Source organism: Oratosquilla oratoria, chromosome 20 (genome assembly GCF_046742065.1).
Source record: "Oratosquilla oratoria isolate Oo_2021 chromosome 20, ASM4674206v1, whole genome shotgun sequence".
Classification (NCBI taxonomy): domain Eukaryota; kingdom Metazoa; phylum Arthropoda; class Malacostraca; order Stomatopoda; family Squillidae; genus Oratosquilla; species Oratosquilla oratoria.
Window position 1 is genome coordinate 22,462,217 of NC_134796.1, and position 21,061 is coordinate 22,483,277.

Below are 21,061 nucleotides of genomic sequence, written 5' to 3' on the forward strand. Positions count from 1 at the left end.
AACATTATTGGTGCCAGCACAGATCCTTGCGGTACTCCACTGATCACCTCTTTCCAGTCTGAATATTTTTCTCTGAGCACTACTCTCATCTTTCTACCAGTCAGAAAGTCCTCTATCCATTTTAGTAGGTTTCCCTGTATTCCTCCTATGTGTTCCAGTTTTTTTAGTAGTTTTCTGTGTGGTACTTTGTCAAAGGCTTTTTGCAAGTCTAGGAATGCACAATCAGCCCATCCATTTCTTTCTTGCACTATGTCTATTAGTCTTGAGTAAAAGCATATTAAGTTTGTGGAGCATGATCTTCCTTGTCTGAATCCGAATTGTCTTGGGTTTAATATGTCATTGTCTTCCAGATGTTTTACCCATCTATCCTTGATTATTTTCTCACAAATTTTGGCAATGGTGCTTGTTAGTGATACTGGCCTATAGTTGGTGGGTTCTTCTTTGTTTCCTCCTTTGTGTATTGGTACAATGTTAGCGTTTTTCCAGTCCTCGGGTATCTTTCCTTCTTTGAGTGAGCTGTTTATTAAGATGTGTATTTTGTCTGTTAGTTCTTCTTTGCACTCCTTTAGAATCCAATTTGCAATACCGTCCGGGCCATGTGATTTTCTGACATCCAGCCTTGATAAATGTTCTGATATTTCCTTTAGTGATGCTGTAAACTCATTCATGAGGGGAGATTTCTTGTTTTTGTCTATGTCACAATTCGGTATTTTCTCTCTGGTGAAAACAGATTTAAAGTGATTGTTCATGACTTCGGCCATCTCTAAATCTTCTGTGTATTCTATGTTTCCTTGGCATAGTTTCACCAATTCCTGTTTGTTTTTAAGTTTACCATTCACATACCGATAGAATAGTTTGGGTTGCTCTTTGCATTTGTCTATAATATCCTTCTCATGGTTCCTTTTCTCCTCTCTTCTCACATTAACATACTCATTTCTATAGTTAACATAAATTTGCCATTTGCTTTGTTTTTTGTCTTTTCTCCACTTTTTCCAAGCTTTGTCCCTTCTGTCTTTTGCCTCACTGCATCTTTTGTTGAACCAACATTTAATGTACTCTCTCTCTCGCTTTTGTCTTGGTACATGCCTGTTTACCCCTTCATTGTAGTTTTCCATCAATATATTCCATTTCTCTTCCACTGCTGTTTCTTCCCTGTAAAATATTTCCCAGTTTGCATTCCGGAAGAATGTCTTTAGTTTTGTAAAGTCTGTTTTGTTGTACCTCAGTCTTCCTTTCCTATGCTTTTCGTTCCTCTCTATGTCTATTTCTTCCTTTAGTATAGTTTCGATGAGTACATGGTCACTCTTTCCAATTGGTGTCTCATACTGGACTTTATGCACTATTTCAGGCTCTGTTGTAAATATTAGATCTAGTTTCGATGGCTCTTCATTATTTCTGTACCTTGTGTTTTCATGGACCCATTGGGTCATTGTGTACTCCATGGTCATATCTAGCAGTACATTGCCCCACGAGTCATCTCCTCCTTGCACTGTCATGCTGTCCCAACAAATTTCTTTGCAATTGAAGTCCCCCATAACTACCAGATTACCCTTACCCATTAGTATCTCATTGAGTGATTTTCTTGTGTCATCTAGCATTTTTTTATGTTCAATTTCTTTCCAAGCGCTTGTTTTTGGAGGCACATAAGTCACCACAAACTTTCTACTTTTCATATTCTTGCCTTCGACTTTTATCATGATCAATTCAGCATTTCCTGTTATTCTGTTTTTACTTTTTCCAAATTCCATTATACTACACTTCTTTGTATTGAACTCCATCTCCCACTTCTTACTCCATTCCTGTACTTTATTGAGATCACTCTGTAGTGATTCACAATCTTCTTCCGTGTTCACTTTTTTCAATAGATTTGCATCATCTGCAAAGAAGCTCATATAGCTTTCAATTCCTTCATCCATATCATTAATATATATAGCAAACATTATTGGTGCCAGAACTGTTCCTTGTGGAACACCGCTTATTACTTCATCCCATTTTGAGTGTTGATCTCTTATCACTACTCTCATTTTTCTTTCTTGCAAAAAGTCTTCCATCCAATTTTGTAGTTTGCCCTGTATTCCTCCTTCAGTTTCTAATTTGTTAAGCAACTTCTTATGTGGTACTTTGTCAAAAGCTTTCTTTAGGTCTAGAAATGCACAATCAGCCCATCTATCTCTTTCTTGTATTATATCTATTAGCCTTGAATAGAAACGTATTAAATTGGTGACGCATGATCGTCCTTGTCTGAATCCAAATTGCCTTGGATTTAGCACGTTTTTTTCTAAATATTTTACCCATCTACTTTTGACAATTCTTTCACAAATTTTTGCTATTGTACTTGTTAGAGAGACTGGTCTATAGTTGGTAGGGTCTTCTTTATTTCCCCCTTTATATATAGGTACTATATTTGCTTTTTTCCAATCTTCTGGAACTTTACCTTCTTTCAAAGAACTGTTATTATGCTATGTATTATGTCTGCCAGTTCATTCCTGCATTCTTTCAAAATCCAGTTTGCTATTTCATCTGGTCCATGCGATTTTCTGACATCAAGATTACTCAAGTGTTTCAATATTTCATTCTTTGTTACTTCTATTTCTTTCATAGGGGGGACTTTCTCTTTCCATTTGATCTCTTCAGGTTGTATGTTCTCCCTTGTAAACACTGATTTAAAATGTTTATTCATAATTTCCGCCATTTCAATTTCCTCTGTGTATTCAACTCCTCCTTGTCTTAATTTCTCCAAATCTTGTTTGTTTTTCAGTTTGTTGTTTACAAATCTGTAGAATAGTTTTGGTTCATCTTTACATTTTTCTATGACATCTTTTTCATATTTTCTCTTTTCCTCTCTGCATATTCATTTCTATAACAAGTATATATTTTCCATTTTTCTGGTCTTTTGTTTTTCTTCCATTTGGCCCAAGCTTTGTCTCTTTTGTCTTTTATCTCCCTACAACTTTTATTGTATCAGCACTTTACATATTCTTTTTCTTGTTTTTGTCTTGGGACATACTTTTGTACTCCTTTTTTATAGATTTTTGTCAAAATATTCCATTTCTTTTCTACTGTTTTATCTTCTTTGTGTATTCTTTCCCAGTTTTCCTTTTGAAAGAATTCTCTTATTTGATCAAAATTTGTTTTTTCATACATCAATCTTCCTTTTCTATATTGTTCATTTCTTTTCATGTATTTTTTCTCATTATTTCTAGTTCTATCAATATGTGGTCACTTTTGCTTATTGGTGCCTTGTATTCTATCTTTTCCACTATTTTAGGTTCTGATGTGATTATTAGGTCTAGTCTTGATGGTTCTTCATTTCTATACCTAGTGTTCTCTTGGATCCATTGTGTCATTGTGTGGTCAATAATCATCTCAAGTAGAACACTTCCCCATGAGTCTTCTCCACCCTTTACGGTCATCTCTTCCCAGCATATTTCTTTGCAATTATAGTCGCCCATCATAACTATTCTTCCTCCATCTTCCATTATCTCGTTTAGTGTTATTCTTGTGTCTTCTAACATGCTTTTATGTTCATTCTCTTCCCACGAAGCTGTTTTTGGGGGCACGTAGTTTATTACAAACTTTCTGCTCTTCTTATCTCTATCTTCTACTTCTATCATAATCATCTCTACTCTATTCTTCCCATATGTGACACTCTTCATGTTTATATCCTTCTTAGTCAGGAACATAAATCCACCCCCTTGTTTTTTCTCTCTGTTTCTAATCCAATAATTATATGCATTATGTCCTATGCTGTTGGGTGGCAGTGGACCTTTTAACCTTGTCTCAACAATTCCCATTATGTCCAGATCTTTTTCTTTCAGATATTTGTTCAGTTCATTCAGTCCTGTTATGAATCCATCTATATTTGTGTAGGATACTTTTAACTTTCTGTATTCTCTGTTTATTTTGTGTTTCTCTCTTTTATGTTCCATTTCTTCAATTTCATATTCACTACTCTCCAGTAGAATTCTTGTTTTTCTGTCTCCGTTCTGGTCTCGTTTTTTTTTTTTTTCTTAGCTTCATGTCTATTCCTTATTTCCTGCTCTCTTTCCTCTTTATTCATTTCCCTTTTTGTCCATACCTTTTTATATTGTTCACTTGTTGCTAGTTTCCCTGTTTTGGATAAGATATTCTCTGCCGTCGTTTGTGACCTGAATTTAATCTTAATTGGTCTGGTCTTGTCTGTACTATATTTCCCGAGTTTGAATTTCTCTTCGATTTGTTTCATTATTTCTGACTCATCTTCCTGAACTGATTCTAGTAATCGGCTTACTTTTTCCTTTTCCTCCTTGATTCTTGTGGTTCTATCTGGGTTGTGTTTCTCTTCCATTCCTAATATAATTATACATTTCTTTTTATCTGCTAAATCTCTTACTATATTCTCCTTTTGTCTTATCACTTTAATAACTGAGTCTTCAGTTTGTTCTTTCATTTGCTGTTTAATTTTGTCAGTGAGTGCCACTTTATTGTCTTCTTGGGTTGTCTTCCAACTCTTAGCTTCTTTAGCTATGGCCTCTTTTTTTTCTTTACTATTCCTCTTTAATTCTTCATTCTCCTCTTACTTCTTTTAACTGTCTTTTTAGTTCTACTTCCTTAGTTAAGTTTTTGTATGCCTTCTCTAGTGCTTCTAATCTTTCAACCCTTTCAGCCATTTTTTAAATTCTATCAGACCTACTCTCCCAATGTTCAATCATTTTTTCAAGTTTTTCTTCGAGTCTTGCTAGTTGGGGGAGGTTGGCATCCGCCCCCCCCCTCTTTAAATCCATGGAAATTATTATTCTCACCTGCTATTGTGCTACTCATATCTATGTTTCTAATCTTTACATTTTTGTTAGACCTTTCAACATCACTCAGTTGGTCAGGACCCCTTTTGTTTACATGTCACCTGCCTGCCTGGATCAAGTCCTCTCCTTCCTCATTTCCTTCCATTTCCCTCAGTTATCCTTCCCCTTCTCCTTTTCCTCTCTTTCCCCCTACACCACGAGCAGTTCCCCCCCCCTGTAAATACAATAGGTACTTCCTTTGCGTTGAGATCCACGAAAATTTCACTTTTTCTTCAGAACGTCCTCTACGCCGTCCATTCGGAGTGGGTGCGTGTATTTACCTATTTGTATTTTACGGGAAGGGGAGCTATGCTCGTGGTGTCCCGCTTTCGTATCTCATTTTATCTAAACTATTTTTAAATTCATGTATTGTTTTTGCACACACCACTTTCTCATCTAACTTGTTCCAACTGTCTATTACTCTGTGAGGAAAGCTGTTCTTTTTCACATCACTTCTATAGCTGTCTTTTTTTATTTTCTTTCCATGTCCTCTTGTATTTCTGTCATCCCATTTTATCAGATTCTCTCTATCAGTAATTTCTATGTCTTTCATGATTCTGTAAATAGCTATCAAATCTCCTCTCTCTCTTCTTTGCTCTAGTGTCTGTAGTTCAAGTTTTTGTAGTCTCTCTTCATATGATAGTTTTGAGAGTGTTGGTGCCAATTTTGTAATTGCTAGGGTAGTGGGTCAGGGATTGGAGATGGTTAAAGAAAATGGAGAAAAGGGGGAGGTGAGCCAGCTGTTGTTTGCTGATGACACTGCGCTTGTGGCAGGGTCAGAGGAGGGATTGAGGAAGCTGGTGGCAGAGTTTGGGAGAGTATGTGATAGAAGAAAGCTAAAGATAAATGTGGGTAAAAGTAAGGTGATGAGATGCACAAGGGGTGAAAGTGGCAGTAGACTGGAAGTGAACATTAAGGGAGAGCGACTGGAGGAAGTGGATAGTTTTAGATACTTGGGTGCAAGTGTAGCAGGAAAAGGTGGAGTGAAGGTGGAGGTAGAACGTAGATTGAGAGAAGCGAGTAAATGCCTTGGTGGTTTAAAGAGTGTAATGAGGAATACATTTGGGAATGGATGCGAAGAGGAGACTGTATGAAGGAGTGATTGTGCCAACAGCACTGTATGGGGCAGAAACGTGGAACATAAGAGAAGAAGAGAGAAGGAGTTTGAATGTGTTTGAGATGAGGTGTCTGAGAAGTATGGTGGGGGTTACTAGGCTGGATAGAGTGAGAAATGAGGAGGTGAGGAGGAGAACAGGGGTGAAAAAGGATTTGGGAGATAGGGTTGATGAAAGAATATTAGGATGGTTTGGACACATGGAAAGAATGAGTGAAGAAAGACTAGTAAGAGAGGTATGGAAGGCAGATGTGGAGGGAGTGAACATGAGGGGACGTCCTAGGATGGGGTGGATGGATGGGGTGAAGGGGGCTTTGGGGAAGAGGGGAATGTCTGTTGAGGAAGGAAGGGAGAGGACGGAAGACAGAGGTGAGTGGAGAATGGTTGTATATGGATGATGTTGTCACTGCATGAGGAGGAATGGGCGGGGGGGTGGGGTAGTATGTGTGAGTAAATTTTGACGCAGCCCGAAGGGATTTCTCCCTGTCCTTGCCGTATATGCAAAGGGGGACGGAGAGGGGGGGTCGCCGATTAAATGAAGCGGCCTTGCTGTGGATGTGCTGTGTCTTGCGACACTGCTTCTGACCCAGGGCGGTGGGCAGGGTGCAGGGATGACCCGTCATCCAGGAGGTGCTCAGATGAGAGGGAGGGTGGGAGGGTGTGGAGTGTATTTAGGGATGAAATGGGTGGGAGTGTTTTTATGCCTTTCCCTTTTTGGCTACCTCCCTTGGAAGGGGGAAAAAGCCTTGGTATATGTATGTATGTAATCTTTCAAGTTTTTTTATGCATTTTTTTGCACGTGGTGACCATATCGTTGCTGCATATTCCAATCTTGGTCTTATCAGAGTGATTAGAATTTTCTTCGCCATTTCTTCATCCAGGTATGTAAATGCCCCTTTGATTGTTCTTATTAAATTATAGGTTTCTCCAAAAATCTTATTTATATGTTTCTCAGGTGACATATTATTCATAACAATGACTCCCAGGTCCTTTTCTTTTTCTACTTTTTTTATTCCTTCTTCTCCCAATTTATATGATCCTGTTATTCTGTTTTTACTTTTTCCAAATTCCATTATACTACACTTCTTTGTATAAAACTCCATCTCCCACTTCCTACTCCATTCCCGTACTTTATTTAGATCTCTTTGTAGTGATTCACAATCTTCTTCCATGTTCACTTTTTTCAATAGTTTTGCATCATCTGCAAAAAAGCTCATTTAGCTTTCAATTCCTTCATCCATATCATTAATACCGTATTTTTCGGTGTATGACCCACGGCTTTTTGCCTCAGAAAGGGGCCAAATTTCGGGGGTGCGGGTGATATAAAGGTGCGGGTCATCTGTGGATTCTGGTTAGAAATTGCCCTTTGACGCAAAAAAAAAAAATGAACGATTAGTTTAGCTGGGTGCCCTCTCGGATTGGGGATTTGCGGGGGGACCGACCGGATTCGTCGTATGAAAGTTGATTAAAGTCATAATACAGCGCATACGATCGAGACAAACGACAAAGAGAAGGTAGGATTTGTCTTACCCGCTTTACATGCTCTTGTTATTAATAAAGGCATTATCACAAATAAAACAGGCTTAACTAAACAGCATGAACACAAGACAAGTGACTGGTACCAACACCAACATCGTGTGTCGCGATCAAACCAAAACAAGCGGGCGGCCATTTTCGCTATTACAAATTACAAACTGTACCTGATTCCTTAATGCTAAATTTGTGCATTACATGTGGGTCGTTCAAGCATGGAAGAAAATTAAAGAATCGACTATTCAGAACAGTTTCCGTAAATCAGAAATGTGCCATCCAACAATGCTCGATGCATGCTACGACTCGGAAAACGAATCGGACGAATCCGAAGTCGAAATGGAAACGGATGAGGTCACTGCATTAGAATTGGCCGATTTATACCACAACCTCTTCCATGACAATACAGAGGATGAGGAATTCGATGGCTTCGTGAGCAATGATGCGCCTTCATAAACATTGACTGTCGTCTGTGATCACTGTGTTTTTTTTTTTCTAATAACGATGTGCTCCATTGACTCTGTTCATAACAGTTCAGTAATGTGCTCTATTATTGTTCTATTCTATTGAAAACTAACCATTGGAAATTGTTTGGTTTAAAAATTAATTACCAGTGTTTGTATGGCATTTATAAACCAATTGATTAATTACCGGTAAACAATCAAACAGGGTTTTATGGCATTATTTACACAAATTTATTAAGGTTCTTTGTAATATATAAGTGCAATAAGATATATTGAAATGTAATTTGTTGGTTATTCTTCATCTTCATCACAATCAGAAATAAATAGGACTGGAGGAATACTGGTATCATGATCATGAATCGCAATGCCGCGTCTTCGACCCATCCCAAAGGCATCGTAAGATCAGTTGCACACTTTCGAGATCAACCCTCTTTCATTGAAGCTACCACTACATCTAGTGGCAACTTCAGTGTGGTAATTATTGTACACTGGCAACACTGGCGTAACTGTTTTCATGTTTGGTATCACTGTGTACTGTTAGTTACAGTCGCACCACAGGCGAGTGTAGTTCCCCTCTTGCAGTTCCTCTGTTGATGTGTAAGTTTATGTGTGTTTATTTTGTCCTGTTATGTACTGTGTTCATGCTGTGTTGCATGTTTGTCATAAATTGTTTATGTTGTGTTAATGTGTTGTATGGCTAACGCTAGATATTTTGTCTGTTTATGTTATAGATCTGAGAGCCGTTATTTTGTTGAATAAAGCTTGGAGTTTGCTACCAAGTGTTTCAGTCTCATAACAATTTATTCAACAAAATACTCGTCATGGCTAAGCTGCTTAAGCCATGTCGACTGGACACGGATCCCAGCTCTCCTACGGCGGCCAAGGAGTGGAAACACTGGCACCGAACCTTTCAAAACTTCATGGAGGAGAGTGGAGAGACCGCACCCAACAAGCTGAAGGCTCTAGTGAACTGTGTATCCCCGAGTGTGTACGAACTCATCGAAGACTGTGCTACGTATGAAGGTGCCGTTGCAAAACTAGAGAGTGTTTACGTCAAGTTACCGAATGAGATTTTTGCAAGGCATGTTTTGGCAACCCGACGACAGCAGTCAGGTGAATCCCTTGATGAATTTCTGAGAGAGTTACATAAACTAAGCAAGGGTTGTAACTTTAAGGCAGTCACAGCTGAACAATACCGGGAGGAGATGGTACGTGATGCGTTTATTAACGGTATTGCCTCAGCATTTATTCGTCAGCGCCTGCTAGAAAACAAGTCCTTGGATCTGGAGGCGGGGTACAGTCAGGCCCGTACATTGGATCTTGCCCAGCGTAATGCTGATTCCTACACGTCTTCCTTGCCTGTTCCTCATGCAGCTGCTTTAGTTCCAGGACGGCAAGGACAGCCTTGTGATGGCCAACAACCGCAGTCAACGAAAGAAGAGGCGGAAAGAAGATCACCTGTGGACTCGACTGTCGCTGCTGCACATTCGTCAAAGAAGAAATGCTATTTTTGTGGTAATGCATTACATATTACAGGTAGGAGTAGTTGTCCTGCCCGTGCTGTTACATGCAACAACTGTGGTAAGACAGGTCATTTTGCCAAAGTCTGTAGATCCAAGGGTAAGACTTCTGACAGCACTACTGCTACACTGTATAACCCCACTCTGCTCACACTTGCTGACACTTTTCCAAAGAACCTTTCACATGCAGCTACAGACATCACTGTCAATGGTCATTCACTGAAAGCATTAATTGACTCGTGCAGTTCGGACAGTTTCATAAGTGAGAAAGTGGCACAGAAACTAAAGCTGACAGTAGTTCTTGCAAGCAAGGAGATTTCAATGGCATCAGCATCTTTGAATACTAGCTCCCCTGGGTATGTTATGGTAGACTTGGGTCATGTCAATCAGAATTATCCATGTGTTCAGCTAGGGGTTTTAAAGGATTTATGTTGTGATGTGATCTTGGGTCATGATTTTCAAAAGCAGCACGAGAGTGTAACTTTTCAGTATGGGGGAAATAAACCAAGTTTAAGGGTAACTAGTAACTGTGCCTTGGCAACAGCTGATATTGAGGAGCCTTCACTGTTTCCGAACTTACCCCAACAGTGTAAACCAATTGCAGTTAAATCCAGACGCTATAGTGAAGATGATCAGTTGTTTATAAGTGACCAGTTATCACGCTTGCTATCTGAAAGTATCATTGAGCCAAGCATATCCCCATGGAGAGCACAGGTCGTAGTTGTAAAAGATCCACTTGACAGGCACAAAAAGAGACTTTGTATTGATTATTCTCAAACCATCAACCAGTACACAGAACTAGATGCATATCCCCTTCCAAGGATAGAGGACATGGTGCACAGTCTTGCAAAGTACAAGGTGTTTTCCACATTTGACTTGAAGAGCGCATACCACCAAATTAGCATTAAAGAGAGTGAGAGGAAGTACACTGCTTTTGAGGGTGCAGGGAAATTATATCAGTTTTGCAGAGTCCCATTTGGTGTCACTAATGGAGTAGCAGTATTTCAGAGAGCTATGGATAAGTTAGTTGGAGATGAGGGTCTTAAAGATACTTTCCCATATCTAGATAATATTACTGTAGCTGGATCAACTCAGGATGAACATGATAGCAATGTTAAGAAATTTTTGGAGGTTATTCAGAAACGGAAGCTTACCCTCAATGAATCTAAATCAGTTATGTCTGTGCCTACAATCAATGTTCTTGGGCATTGTGTTGGTAATAATGTCATAAGGCCTGACCCTGACAGATTACGTCCTCTCCAGGAATTACCACCTCCCACAAATATAGGGTCTTTGCGAAGAGTTCAAGGGTTGTTTGCATATTATGCTAAATGGATTCCTGGCTTCTCCGATAAAATCCAACCCTTGATAAACACAAAAACTTTTCCATTGAGTGAATCAGCACTAGCTGCCTTTAACACCTTGAAAAGGCAGCTTACGGATGCTTCTCTAAGGTCTGTGGATGAGAGCCTTCCTTTTGTTGTGGAGTGTGATGCTTCAGAGGTCGCTATCTCAGCAGTATTGAACCAGGGTGGCAGGCCAGTAGCTTTCATGTCAAGAACGCTTCAGGGAAGTGAGTTGCATTATCCTGCTGTAGAAAAGGAGGCTACAGCTATTATTGAAGCGGTTCGCAAGTGGAGTCATTTCTTAGCCGGAAGACATTTTACTCTGATTACTGATCAGCGCTCTGTAATGTTCATGTTGGATAACAGAAAAAGAACCAAGATAAAGAATAACAAGATACAAGAGTGGAGGCTTGAGCTGGCATCATTCAGTTATACGATACAAAATCGTCCCGGGAAACAGAATGTTGCGCCAGATACCTTGTCTCGTGCATACTGCTGTTCTGTTTTCCCAATGTCGAATCTTACAGGCATTCATGAGAATCTTTGCCACCCTGGGGTGACTCGGCTTTTGCATTTTGTGCGATCTAAAAACCTCCCCTTCTCAACAGATGATGTGAAAAAGGTGTGTGCTTCTTGTAAAGTCTGTGCACAGCGAAAACCACAATTCCATCGTTCAGCACAAGGGGTCCTCATTAAAGCCACACAGCCGATGGAACGCCTCAGTATTGATTTCAAAGGACCTTTACCTTCCACCACAAACAATAAGTACATACTTACAGTTGTTGATGAATACTCGCGTTTTCCTTTTGCATTTCCTTGTTCAAATATGAATTCAAAAACAGTAATCAAATGTCTTGAGTCTATCTTCAGTCTTTGTGGAATGCCGAGTTTCATTCATTCAGATCAAGGTCCTTCTTTCATTTCTCAAGAACTGAAGATGTACCTTTCTCAGAAGGGAGTTGCAACAAGTAAAACAACACCTTATCACCCAATAGGTAATGGTCAGGTTGATAGGTACAACGGGATTATTTGGAAGGCTGTTTGTTTAACACTTGAATCTCATGGTTTGAAGAACCAACACTGGGAGATGGTGCTTCCCGAGGTTTTGCATTCAATAAGATCACTCTTATGCACTGCAACCAATGAGACTCCACATGAGCGTTTCTTCAGGTTCCAACGACGTTCTAGTTTCGGAAATGGATTACCAACATGGCTTTTGACCCCTGGGCAAGTGTTATTGCGGCGGCATGTTAGGTCTAGCAAACACGAACCATTAACTGACCAGGTAGAACTTGTTGATGTGAACCCAATGTACGCAAGTGTCAAATATCCAGACGGGCGTGAGTCAACTGTGTCTATCCGTGACTTAGCTCCAAGTCCTGAGAGTCCGACGACTCTTACTTACCCGGATGAGGCACCAGGAAATATAGAGTCTCTGGGTTCACACACAACACAAGATGTACAGCCTCATACTAATCATGACTCTCATTCATTCACTGAACCCACTGAGTTAAGGAGGTCGACTCGCGTGTTAAAGCCCCCCGATCGTTACGGATGGGACTAATCTGATATTTCTGACATGGTATCCATTTTGTTAATGCTGAATTTTTCTAGGAGGGGAGAATGTGGTAATTATTGTACACTGGCAGTAATTATTGTACACTGGCAACACTGGCGTAACTGTTTTCATGTTTGGTATCACTGTGTACTGTTAGTTACAGTCGCACCACAGGCGAGTGTAGTTCCCCTCTTGCAGTTCCTCTGTTGATGTGTAAGTTTATGTGTGTTTATTTTGTCCTGTTATGTACTGTGTTCATGCTGTGTTGCATGTTTGTCATAAATTGTTTATGTTGTGTTAATGTGTTGTATGGCTAACGCTAGATATTTTGTCTGTTTATGTTATAGATCTGAGAGCCGTTATTTTGTTGAATAAAGCTTGGAGTTTGCTACCAAGTGTTTCAGTCTCATAACATTCAGAAACCAAATTGTGATGAATCCTGAAAAGCAAGATATCACCAAGAAACCTGCTAATATCGGAAAACATATATCTTTTTTTTTATAAATCACATAAGCATTGATGAAACAGAAAATTTAGAAAAAGCCTCAGCTTTGAAATTACTTTGATCACCACGTCAACGGCTGGCAGTAACAACAACCGCCGTGAGCTGTGCCTGTGGCAACCCATGCATTGGTAGTATACATCGTCGGATCTACACTGCCGCGCACGCCATATGACTGCGGGTCATACAGCGGTGCGGGTCTTGTGTGGATTTTCACTAAGGTGTAAGGGGGTGCGGGTCATATAACGGTGCGGGCTATAGTCCGAAAAATATGGTATATATACCAAACATTATTGGGGCCAGAACTGTTCCTTGTGGAACCCCGCTTATTACTTCATCCCATTTTGAGTGTTGATCTCTTATCACTACTCTCATTTTTCTTTCTCGCAAAAAGTCTTCCATCCAATTTAGCAGTTTGCCCTGTATTCCTCCTTCAGTTTCTAATTTGTTAAGCAACTTCTTATGTGGTACTTTGTCAAAAGCTTTTTTTAGGTCTAGAAATGCACAATCAGCCCATCCATCTCTTTCTTGTATTATATCTATTAGCCTTGAATAGAAACATATTAAATTGGTGACGCATGATCGTCCTTGTCTGAATCCAAATTGCCTTGGATTTAGCACGTTTTTTTCTAAATATTTTACCCATCTACTTTTGACAATTCTTTCACAAATCTTTGCTAATGTACTTGTTAGAGAGACTGGCCTATAGTTGGTAGGGTCTTCTTTATTTCCCCCTTTATATATAGGTACTATATTTGCTTTTTTTCCAATCTTCTGGAGCTTTACCTTCTTTCAAGGAACTGGTTATTATGCTATGTATTATGTCTGCCAGTTCATTCCTGCATTCTTTCAAAATCCAGTTTGCTATTTCATCTGGTCCATGTGATTTTCTGACATCAAGATTACTCAAGTGTTTCAATATTTCATTCCTTGTTACTTCTATTTCTTTCATAGGGGGGACTTTCTCTTTCCATTTGATCTCTTCAGGTTGTATGTTCTCCCTTGTAAACACTGATTTAAAATGTTTGTTCATAATTTCCACCATTTCAATTTCCTCTGTGTATTCAACTCCTCCTTGTCTTAATTTCTCCAAATCTTGTTTGTTTTTCAGTTTGTTGTTTACAAATCTGTAGAATAGTTTTGGTTGATCTTTACATTTTTCTATGACATCTTTTTCATATTTTCTCTTTTCCTCTCTGCACGCTTGTACATATTCATTTCTGTAACAAGTATATATTTTCCATTTTTCTGGTCTTTTGTTTTTCTTCCATTTGGCCCAAGCTTTGTCTCTTTTGTCTTTTATCTCCCTACAACTTTTGTTGTACCAGCACTTTACATTTTTTTTTTTTTTTCTTTTTCTTTTTTTTCTTTTTTCTTTTTTCTTGGGACATACTTTTGTACTCCTTTTTTTTTTTTTTATAGATTTTTGTCAAAATATTCCATTTCTTTTCTACTGTTTTATCTTTGTGTATTCTTTCCCAGTTTTCATTTTGGAAGAATTCTCTTATTTGATCAAAATTTGTTTTTTCATACATCAATCTTCCTTTTCTATATTGTTCATTTCTTTTCATGTATTTTTTCTCATTTATTTCTAGTTCTATCAATATGTGGTCACTTTTGCTTATGGGTGCCTTGTATTCTATCTTTTCCACTATTTTAGGTTCTGATGTGATTATTAGGTCTAGTCTCGATGGTTCTTCTTCATTTCTATACCTAGTGTTCTCTTGGATCCATTGTGTCATTGTGTGGTCAATAATCATCTCAAGTAGAACACTTCCCCATGAGTCTTCTCCACCCTTTACGGTCATCTCTTCCCAGCATATTTCTTTGCAATTATAGTCACCCATCATAACTATTCTTCCTCCATCTTCCATTATCTCGTTTAGTGTTACTCTTGTGCCTTCTAACATGCTTTTATGTTCATTCTCTTCCCACGAGGCTGTTTTTGGGGGCACGTAGTTTATTACAAACTTTCTGCTCTTCTTATCTCTATCTTCTACTTCTATCATAATCATCTCTACTCTATTCTTCCCATATGTAACTCTCTTCACGTTTATATCCTTCTTAGTCAGGAACATAACTCCACCCCCTTGTTTTATCTTTCTGTTTCTAATCCAATAATTATATGCATTGTGTCCTATGCTGTTGGGTGGTAGTGGACCTTTTAATTTTGTCTCAACAATTCCCATTATGTCCGGATCTTTTTCTTTCAGATATTTGTTCAGTTCATTCAGTCCTGTTATTAATCCATCTATATTTATGTAGGATACTTTTAACTTTCTGTTATTTCCATTGTATTCTCTGTATTTTGTGTTTCTCTCTTTTATGTTCCATTTCTTCAATTTCATATTCACTACTCTCCAGTAGAATTCTTGTTTTTCTGTCTCCGTTCTGGTCTCGTTTTTTTTTTTTTTTTTTTCTTAGCTTCATGTCTATTCCTTATTTCCTGCTCTCTTTCCTCTTTATTCATTTCCCTTTTTGTCCATACCTTTTTATATTGTTCACTTGTTGCTAGTTTCCCTGTTTTGGATAAGATATTCTCTGCCGTCGTTTGTGACCTGAATTTAATCTTAATTGGTCTGGTCTTGTCCGTACTATATTTCCTGAGTTTGAATTTCTCTTCGATTTGTTTCATTATTTGTGACTCATCTTCCTGAACTGATTCTAGTAATCGGCTTACTTTTTCATTTTCCTCTTTGGTTCTTGTGGTTCTATCTGGGTTATGTCTCTCTTCCATTCCTAATATAATTATACATTTCTTTCTATCTGCTAAGTCTCTTACTGTATTGTCCTTCTGTCTCATCACTTTAATAACTGAGTCTTTAGTTTGTTCTTTCATTTGCTCTTTGATTATGTCAGTAAATGCAACTTTACTGTTTTCTTGAATTTTTTTCCAACCCTCCTTGTTGTCCTTATTATTCTCCTTTAAGACTTTATTCTCCTCTTTTACTTCTTTTAACTGTTTTTTAATTCTTCAATTTCCTTAGTTAAGTTTTTGTTCGCCCTCTCTAGTTCTTCCAATTTTTCAACCCTCTGCACAATGTTGTTAACGTGACCCAACCTAAGTTCCCAGTGCTCGATCATCTTATCGAGCTTCTCTTCTAGTCTTGTTAATTGGGGGGGGTTTGTGTCCCCCCCCACCCTCTTTAAATCTCTGGAAAATATTCTCATCACCTTCTACTGTATTGCTCTTATCTATACTTCTGATCTTTACATTTTTGTTAGACATTTCGTCGTCGCTAAATTGGTCCGGACCTCTTTTGTTTAGATTTCGTCTGCCTGCCTGGGCCAAGTCCTCACCTTCCTCATTTCCTTCCATTTCCCTCAGTAATCCCTCCCCTTCTCCTTTTTCCTTACTTTCCCCTACACCACAAGCAATTTCCCCCCACCCTGTAAATACAATAGGTACTTCCTTTGCTTCGGGATCCACGAAATTTCACTTTTTCTTCAGAACATCCTCTAAGCCGTCCATTCGTTGAAGTGTATTTACCTAGTTGTATTTTACGGGAAGGGGAGCTATGCTCGTGGGGTCCCGTCTTCATATCTCATTTTATCTAAACTATTTTTAAATTCATGTATTGTTTTTGCACACACTACTTTCTCATCTAACTTGTTCCAACTGTCTATTACTCTGTGAGGAAAGCTGTTCTTTTTCAAATCTCTTCTATAGCTGTCTTTTTTTATTTTCTTTCCGTGTCCTCTTTTATTTGTCATCCCATTTTATCAGATTCTCTCTATCAGTAATTTCCATGCCTTTCATGATTCTGTAAATAGCTATCAAATCTCCTCTCTCTCTCTTCTTTGCTCTAGTGTCTGTAGTTCAAGTTTTTGTAGTCTCTCTTCATATGATAGTTTTGAGAGTGTTGGTGCCAATTTTGTAATTGCTCTTTGTATTCTTTCAATTTTTTTTATACATTTTTTTGTACTTGGTGACCATATCGTTGCTGCATATTCCAATCTTGGTCTTATCAGGGTGATTAGGATTTTCTTCACCATTTCTTCATCCAGGTATGTAAATGCAACTTTGATTGTTCTTATTAAATTATAAGTTTCTCCAAAAATGTTATTTATATGTTTCTCAGGTGACATATTATTCATAACAATGACTCCCAGGTCCTTCTCCTTTTCTACTTTTTTTATTCCTTCTTCTCCCAATTTATATGCTCCTGTTATTCTGTTTTTGCTTTTTCCAAATTCCATTATACTACACTTTTTGGTATTAAACTCCATCTCCCACTTCTTACTCCATTCCTGTACTTTATTGAGATCTCTCTGTAGTGATTCACAATCTTCTTCAGTTTCCACTCTTTTCAGTAGTTTTGCATCATCTGCAAAGAAGCTCATATAGCTTTCAATTCCTTCATCCATATCATTAATATATATAGCAAACATTATTGGGGCCAGAACTGTTCCCTGCGGAACACCGCTTATTACTTCATCCCATTTTGAGTGCTGGTTTCTTATCACTACTCTCATTTTTCTTTCTTGCAAAAAGTCTTCCATCCAATTTTGTAGTTTGCCCTGTATTCCTCCTTCAGTTTCTTGTTAAGCAACTTCTTATGTGGTACTTTGTCAAAAGCTTTCTTTAGGTCTAAAAGTGCACAGTCCGCCCATCCATCTCTTTCTTGTATTATATCTATTAGCCTTGAATAGAAACATATTAAATTGGTGACGCATGATCGTCCTTGTCTGAATCCAAATTGCCTTGGATTTAACACTTTGTTTTTTTCTAAATATTTTACCCATCTACTTTTGATAATTCTTTCACAAATTTTTGCTATTGTACTTGTTAGAGAGACTGGTCTATAGTTGGTAGGTTCTTTATTTCCTCCTTTATATATAGGTACTATATTTGCTTTTTTCCAATCTTCTGGAATTTTTCCTTCTTTCAAGGAACTATTTAGTATGCTATGTATTTTGTCTGCCAGTTCATTCCTGCATTCTTTCAGTATCCAGTTTGCTATTTCATCTGGTCCATGCGATTTTCTGACATCAAGATTACTCAAGTGTGTTAATATTTCATTCTTTGTTACTTCTATTTCTTCCATAGGGGGGACTTTCTCTTTCCATTCGTTCTCTTCAGGTTGTATGTTCTCCCTTGTAAACATTGATTTAAAATGTTTGTTCATAATTTCCGCCATTTCCATTTCCTCAGTGTATTCAACTCCCTCCTGTCTTAATTTCTCCAAGTCTTGTTTGTTTTTCAGTTTATTGTTTACAAATCTGTAGAATAGTTTTGGTTGATCTATGATATCTTTTTGTTTACAAATCTGTAGAATAGTTTTGGTTGATCTATGATATCTTTTTCATATTTTCTCTTTTCCTCTCTGCACATTTGTACATATTCATTTCTATAACAGGTATATATTTTCCATTTTTCAGGTCTTCTGTCTTTTTTCCATCTGGTCCAGGCTTTGTCTCTTTTGTCTTTTAACTCCCTACAGCTTTTGTTGTACCAGCATTTTACATATTCTTTTTCTTGTTTTTGTCTTGGGACATACTTTTCCACTCCTTTTTTGTAAATTTTTGTCAAAATATTCCATTTCTCTTCTACTGTTGTTTCTTCTTTGTATATTTCTTCCCAGTTTTCCTTTTGAAAGAATTCTCTTATTTTATCAAAGTTTGTTTTTTCATACATCATTCTTCCTTTTCTGTATTGTTCATTTCTTTTCATATATTTTTCTTCATTAAGTTCCAGTTCAATCAATACGTGGTCACTTTTACTTATTGGTGTTTTATATTCAATTTTGTCCACTATTCTAGGTTCGGATGTAATTACTAGGTCTAGTCTTGATGGCTCTTCATTTCTATACCTAGTGTTCTCCTGTATCCATTGTGTCATTGTGTGGTCAGTAACCATCTCGTGTAGAGCGTTTCCCCATGAGCCGTCTCCACCCTTTACTGTCATTTCTTCCCAGCAGATTTCTTTGCAATTAAAGTCGCCCATCATAACTATTTTTCCTCCCTCTTCCATTATCTTGTTTAATGTTATCTTTGTGTCCTCTAACATACTTTTATGTTCTCTCTCTTCCCATGAGGCTGTTTTTGGGGGCACATAATTTATCACAAACTTTCTGTTCTTCTTATCTCTGTCTTCTACTTCCATCATTATCATCTCTACTGTATTCTTTCCATATGTGACACACTTCACATTTATATCCTTCTTAGTCAGGAACATAACTCCACCCCCTTCCTTTTTCACTCTGTTTCTAATCCAGTAATTATATGCATCATGTCCTACACTGTTGGGTGGTAGTGGACCTTTTAATTTTGTTTCTACAATTCCCATTATGTCTGGTTCTTTTTCTTTCAAATAATCATTCAGCTCATTCAATCCTGTTATTAATCCATCTATATTTGTGTAAGACACTCTTAGTTTTCTGCCACTTTCATTGTGTTCTCTGTTTCCCTTTTGTTTTTCTCTTGTATGTCGACTTTCTTTAGTTTCATAGTCACTACTCTCCAATAGAATCTCTTTTTCTGACTCCGTTCTTATCTCGTTTTTTTCCTTAGCTTCAAGTCTTTTCTGTTTTTCTTCCTCTCTTTCCTCTTTATTCATTTCCCTTTTTATCCATACCTTTTTATATTGTTCACTTGTTGCTAGTTTCCCTGTTTTAGATAAGATATTTTCAGCCGTAGTTTGTGACCTGAATTTAATCTTAATTGGTCTGGTCTTGTCTGTACTATATTTCCCAAACCTGAATTTCTCTTCAATTTGTTTCATTATTTCTGGTTCATCTTCCTGAACTAATTCTAGTAAATTTCTTACTTTTTCATTTTCCTCTTTGATTCATGTGGTTCTATCTGGGTTATGTTTCTCTTCCATTCCTAATATAATTATACATTTCTTTTTGTCAGCTAAGTCTCTTACTATATTCTCCTTCTGTCTCATCACTTTAATAACCGAGTTTTCAGTTTGTTCATTCATTTGCTGTCTGATTATGTCAGTGAATGCAACTTTGCTATTTTCTTGAATTTTTTTCCAACCCTCCTTGTTCTCCTTATTATTCTCCTTTAAGACTTTATTCTCATCTTTTAATTCTTTAAACTGTTTTTTTTTAATTCTTCAATTTCCTTAGTTAAGTTTTTGTTTGCCTTCTCTAGTTCTTCCAATTTTTCAACTCTCCGTATAATATTGTTAACATGACCGAACCTACGCTCCAAGTCCTCGATCATCTTATCGACCTTCTCTTCTTGTCTTGTCAGTCGGGGGGGGTTTGTGTCCCCCCACCCTCTTTAAATCCCTGGAAAATATTCTCATCACTTTCTACTGTATTGCTCTTATCTATACTTCTAATCTTTACATTTTTATTAGACATTTCATCGTCGTCGGTGGGCCTTTTGTTTACCTTTCGCCTGTATGCCTGGGCCAAGTCCTCTCCTTCCTCATTTCCTTCCATTTCCCTCAGTAATCCCTCCCCTTTTCCTCTTTCCCTACTTTCCTACCACTCCACGAACAATTTCCCCCCACCCTGTAAATACAATAGGCACTTCTCTTTGCGTTGGGATCCATAAAACTTCAATTTTCTTCAGAACGTCTTCTAAGCCGTCCATTCGTTGAAGTGTGTGTGTGTGTGTGAGTGTGAAGTGGCCTTTGTGTCTTGCTGCATTACTTCTGACCTAGGGTAGTAGGTGGGATACAGAGATGATCCGTCATCCATGAGGAGCTGAGAGGGAGGATAGGATTGTGTAAGTGTCTTTTGAATTGCCTACCTCCCCGGTAAGCAACGTTCCCTCTAAGCTGTATTTACCAAGTTGTATTATACAGGAAGGGAGCTATGCTTGTATTTACCTAGTTGTATTTTACGGGAAGGGGAACTATGCTCGTGGGGTCCCATCTTCATTTCTCATTTTATCTAAACAATTTTTAAATTCATGTATTGTTTTTGCACACACCACTTTCTCATCTAACTTGTTCCAACTGTCTATTACTCTGTGTGGAAAGCTGTTCTTTTTCAAATCTCTTCTATAGCTGTCTTTTTTTATTTTCTTTCCGTGTCCTCTTGTATTTCTGTCATCCCATTTTATCAGATTCTCTCTATCAGTAATTTCTATGCCTTTCATGATTCTGTAAATAGCTATCAAATCTCCTCTCTCTCTTCTTTGCTCTAGTGTCTGTAGTTCAAGTTTTTGTAGTCTCTCTTCATATGATAGTTTTGAGAGTGTTGGTGCCAATTTTGTAATTGCTCTTTGTATTCTTTCAAGTT

At 37.9% G+C, this 21,061-nt stretch overlaps 1 protein-coding gene across 14 annotated transcripts in view; it reads left to right on the forward strand.

Moving 5' to 3' along the window:
• LOC143036396 (E3 SUMO-protein ligase RanBP2-like) overlaps positions 1-21,061 on the forward strand; it is a 381,916-nt gene that overhangs the window by 349,549 nt on the left and 11,306 nt on the right. Inside the window, exon 47 of one of the 14 annotated variants that reach the window (XR_012967350.1) lies at positions 8,246-8,402. The exons of 12 other annotated variants lie outside the window; for them this stretch is intronic. Coding sequence is in view for 1 of the 2 variants with exons in the window: in XM_076203714.1 (XP_076059829.1) it covers positions 8,660-8,665 (6 nt within the window). In the remaining variant the exon portion in view is untranslated. Of the gene's footprint in view, positions 1-8,245; positions 8,403-8,659; positions 8,797-21,061 lie in introns of those variants that run through there. One more of the 14 variants, XM_076203714.1, reaches the window with a different exon arrangement.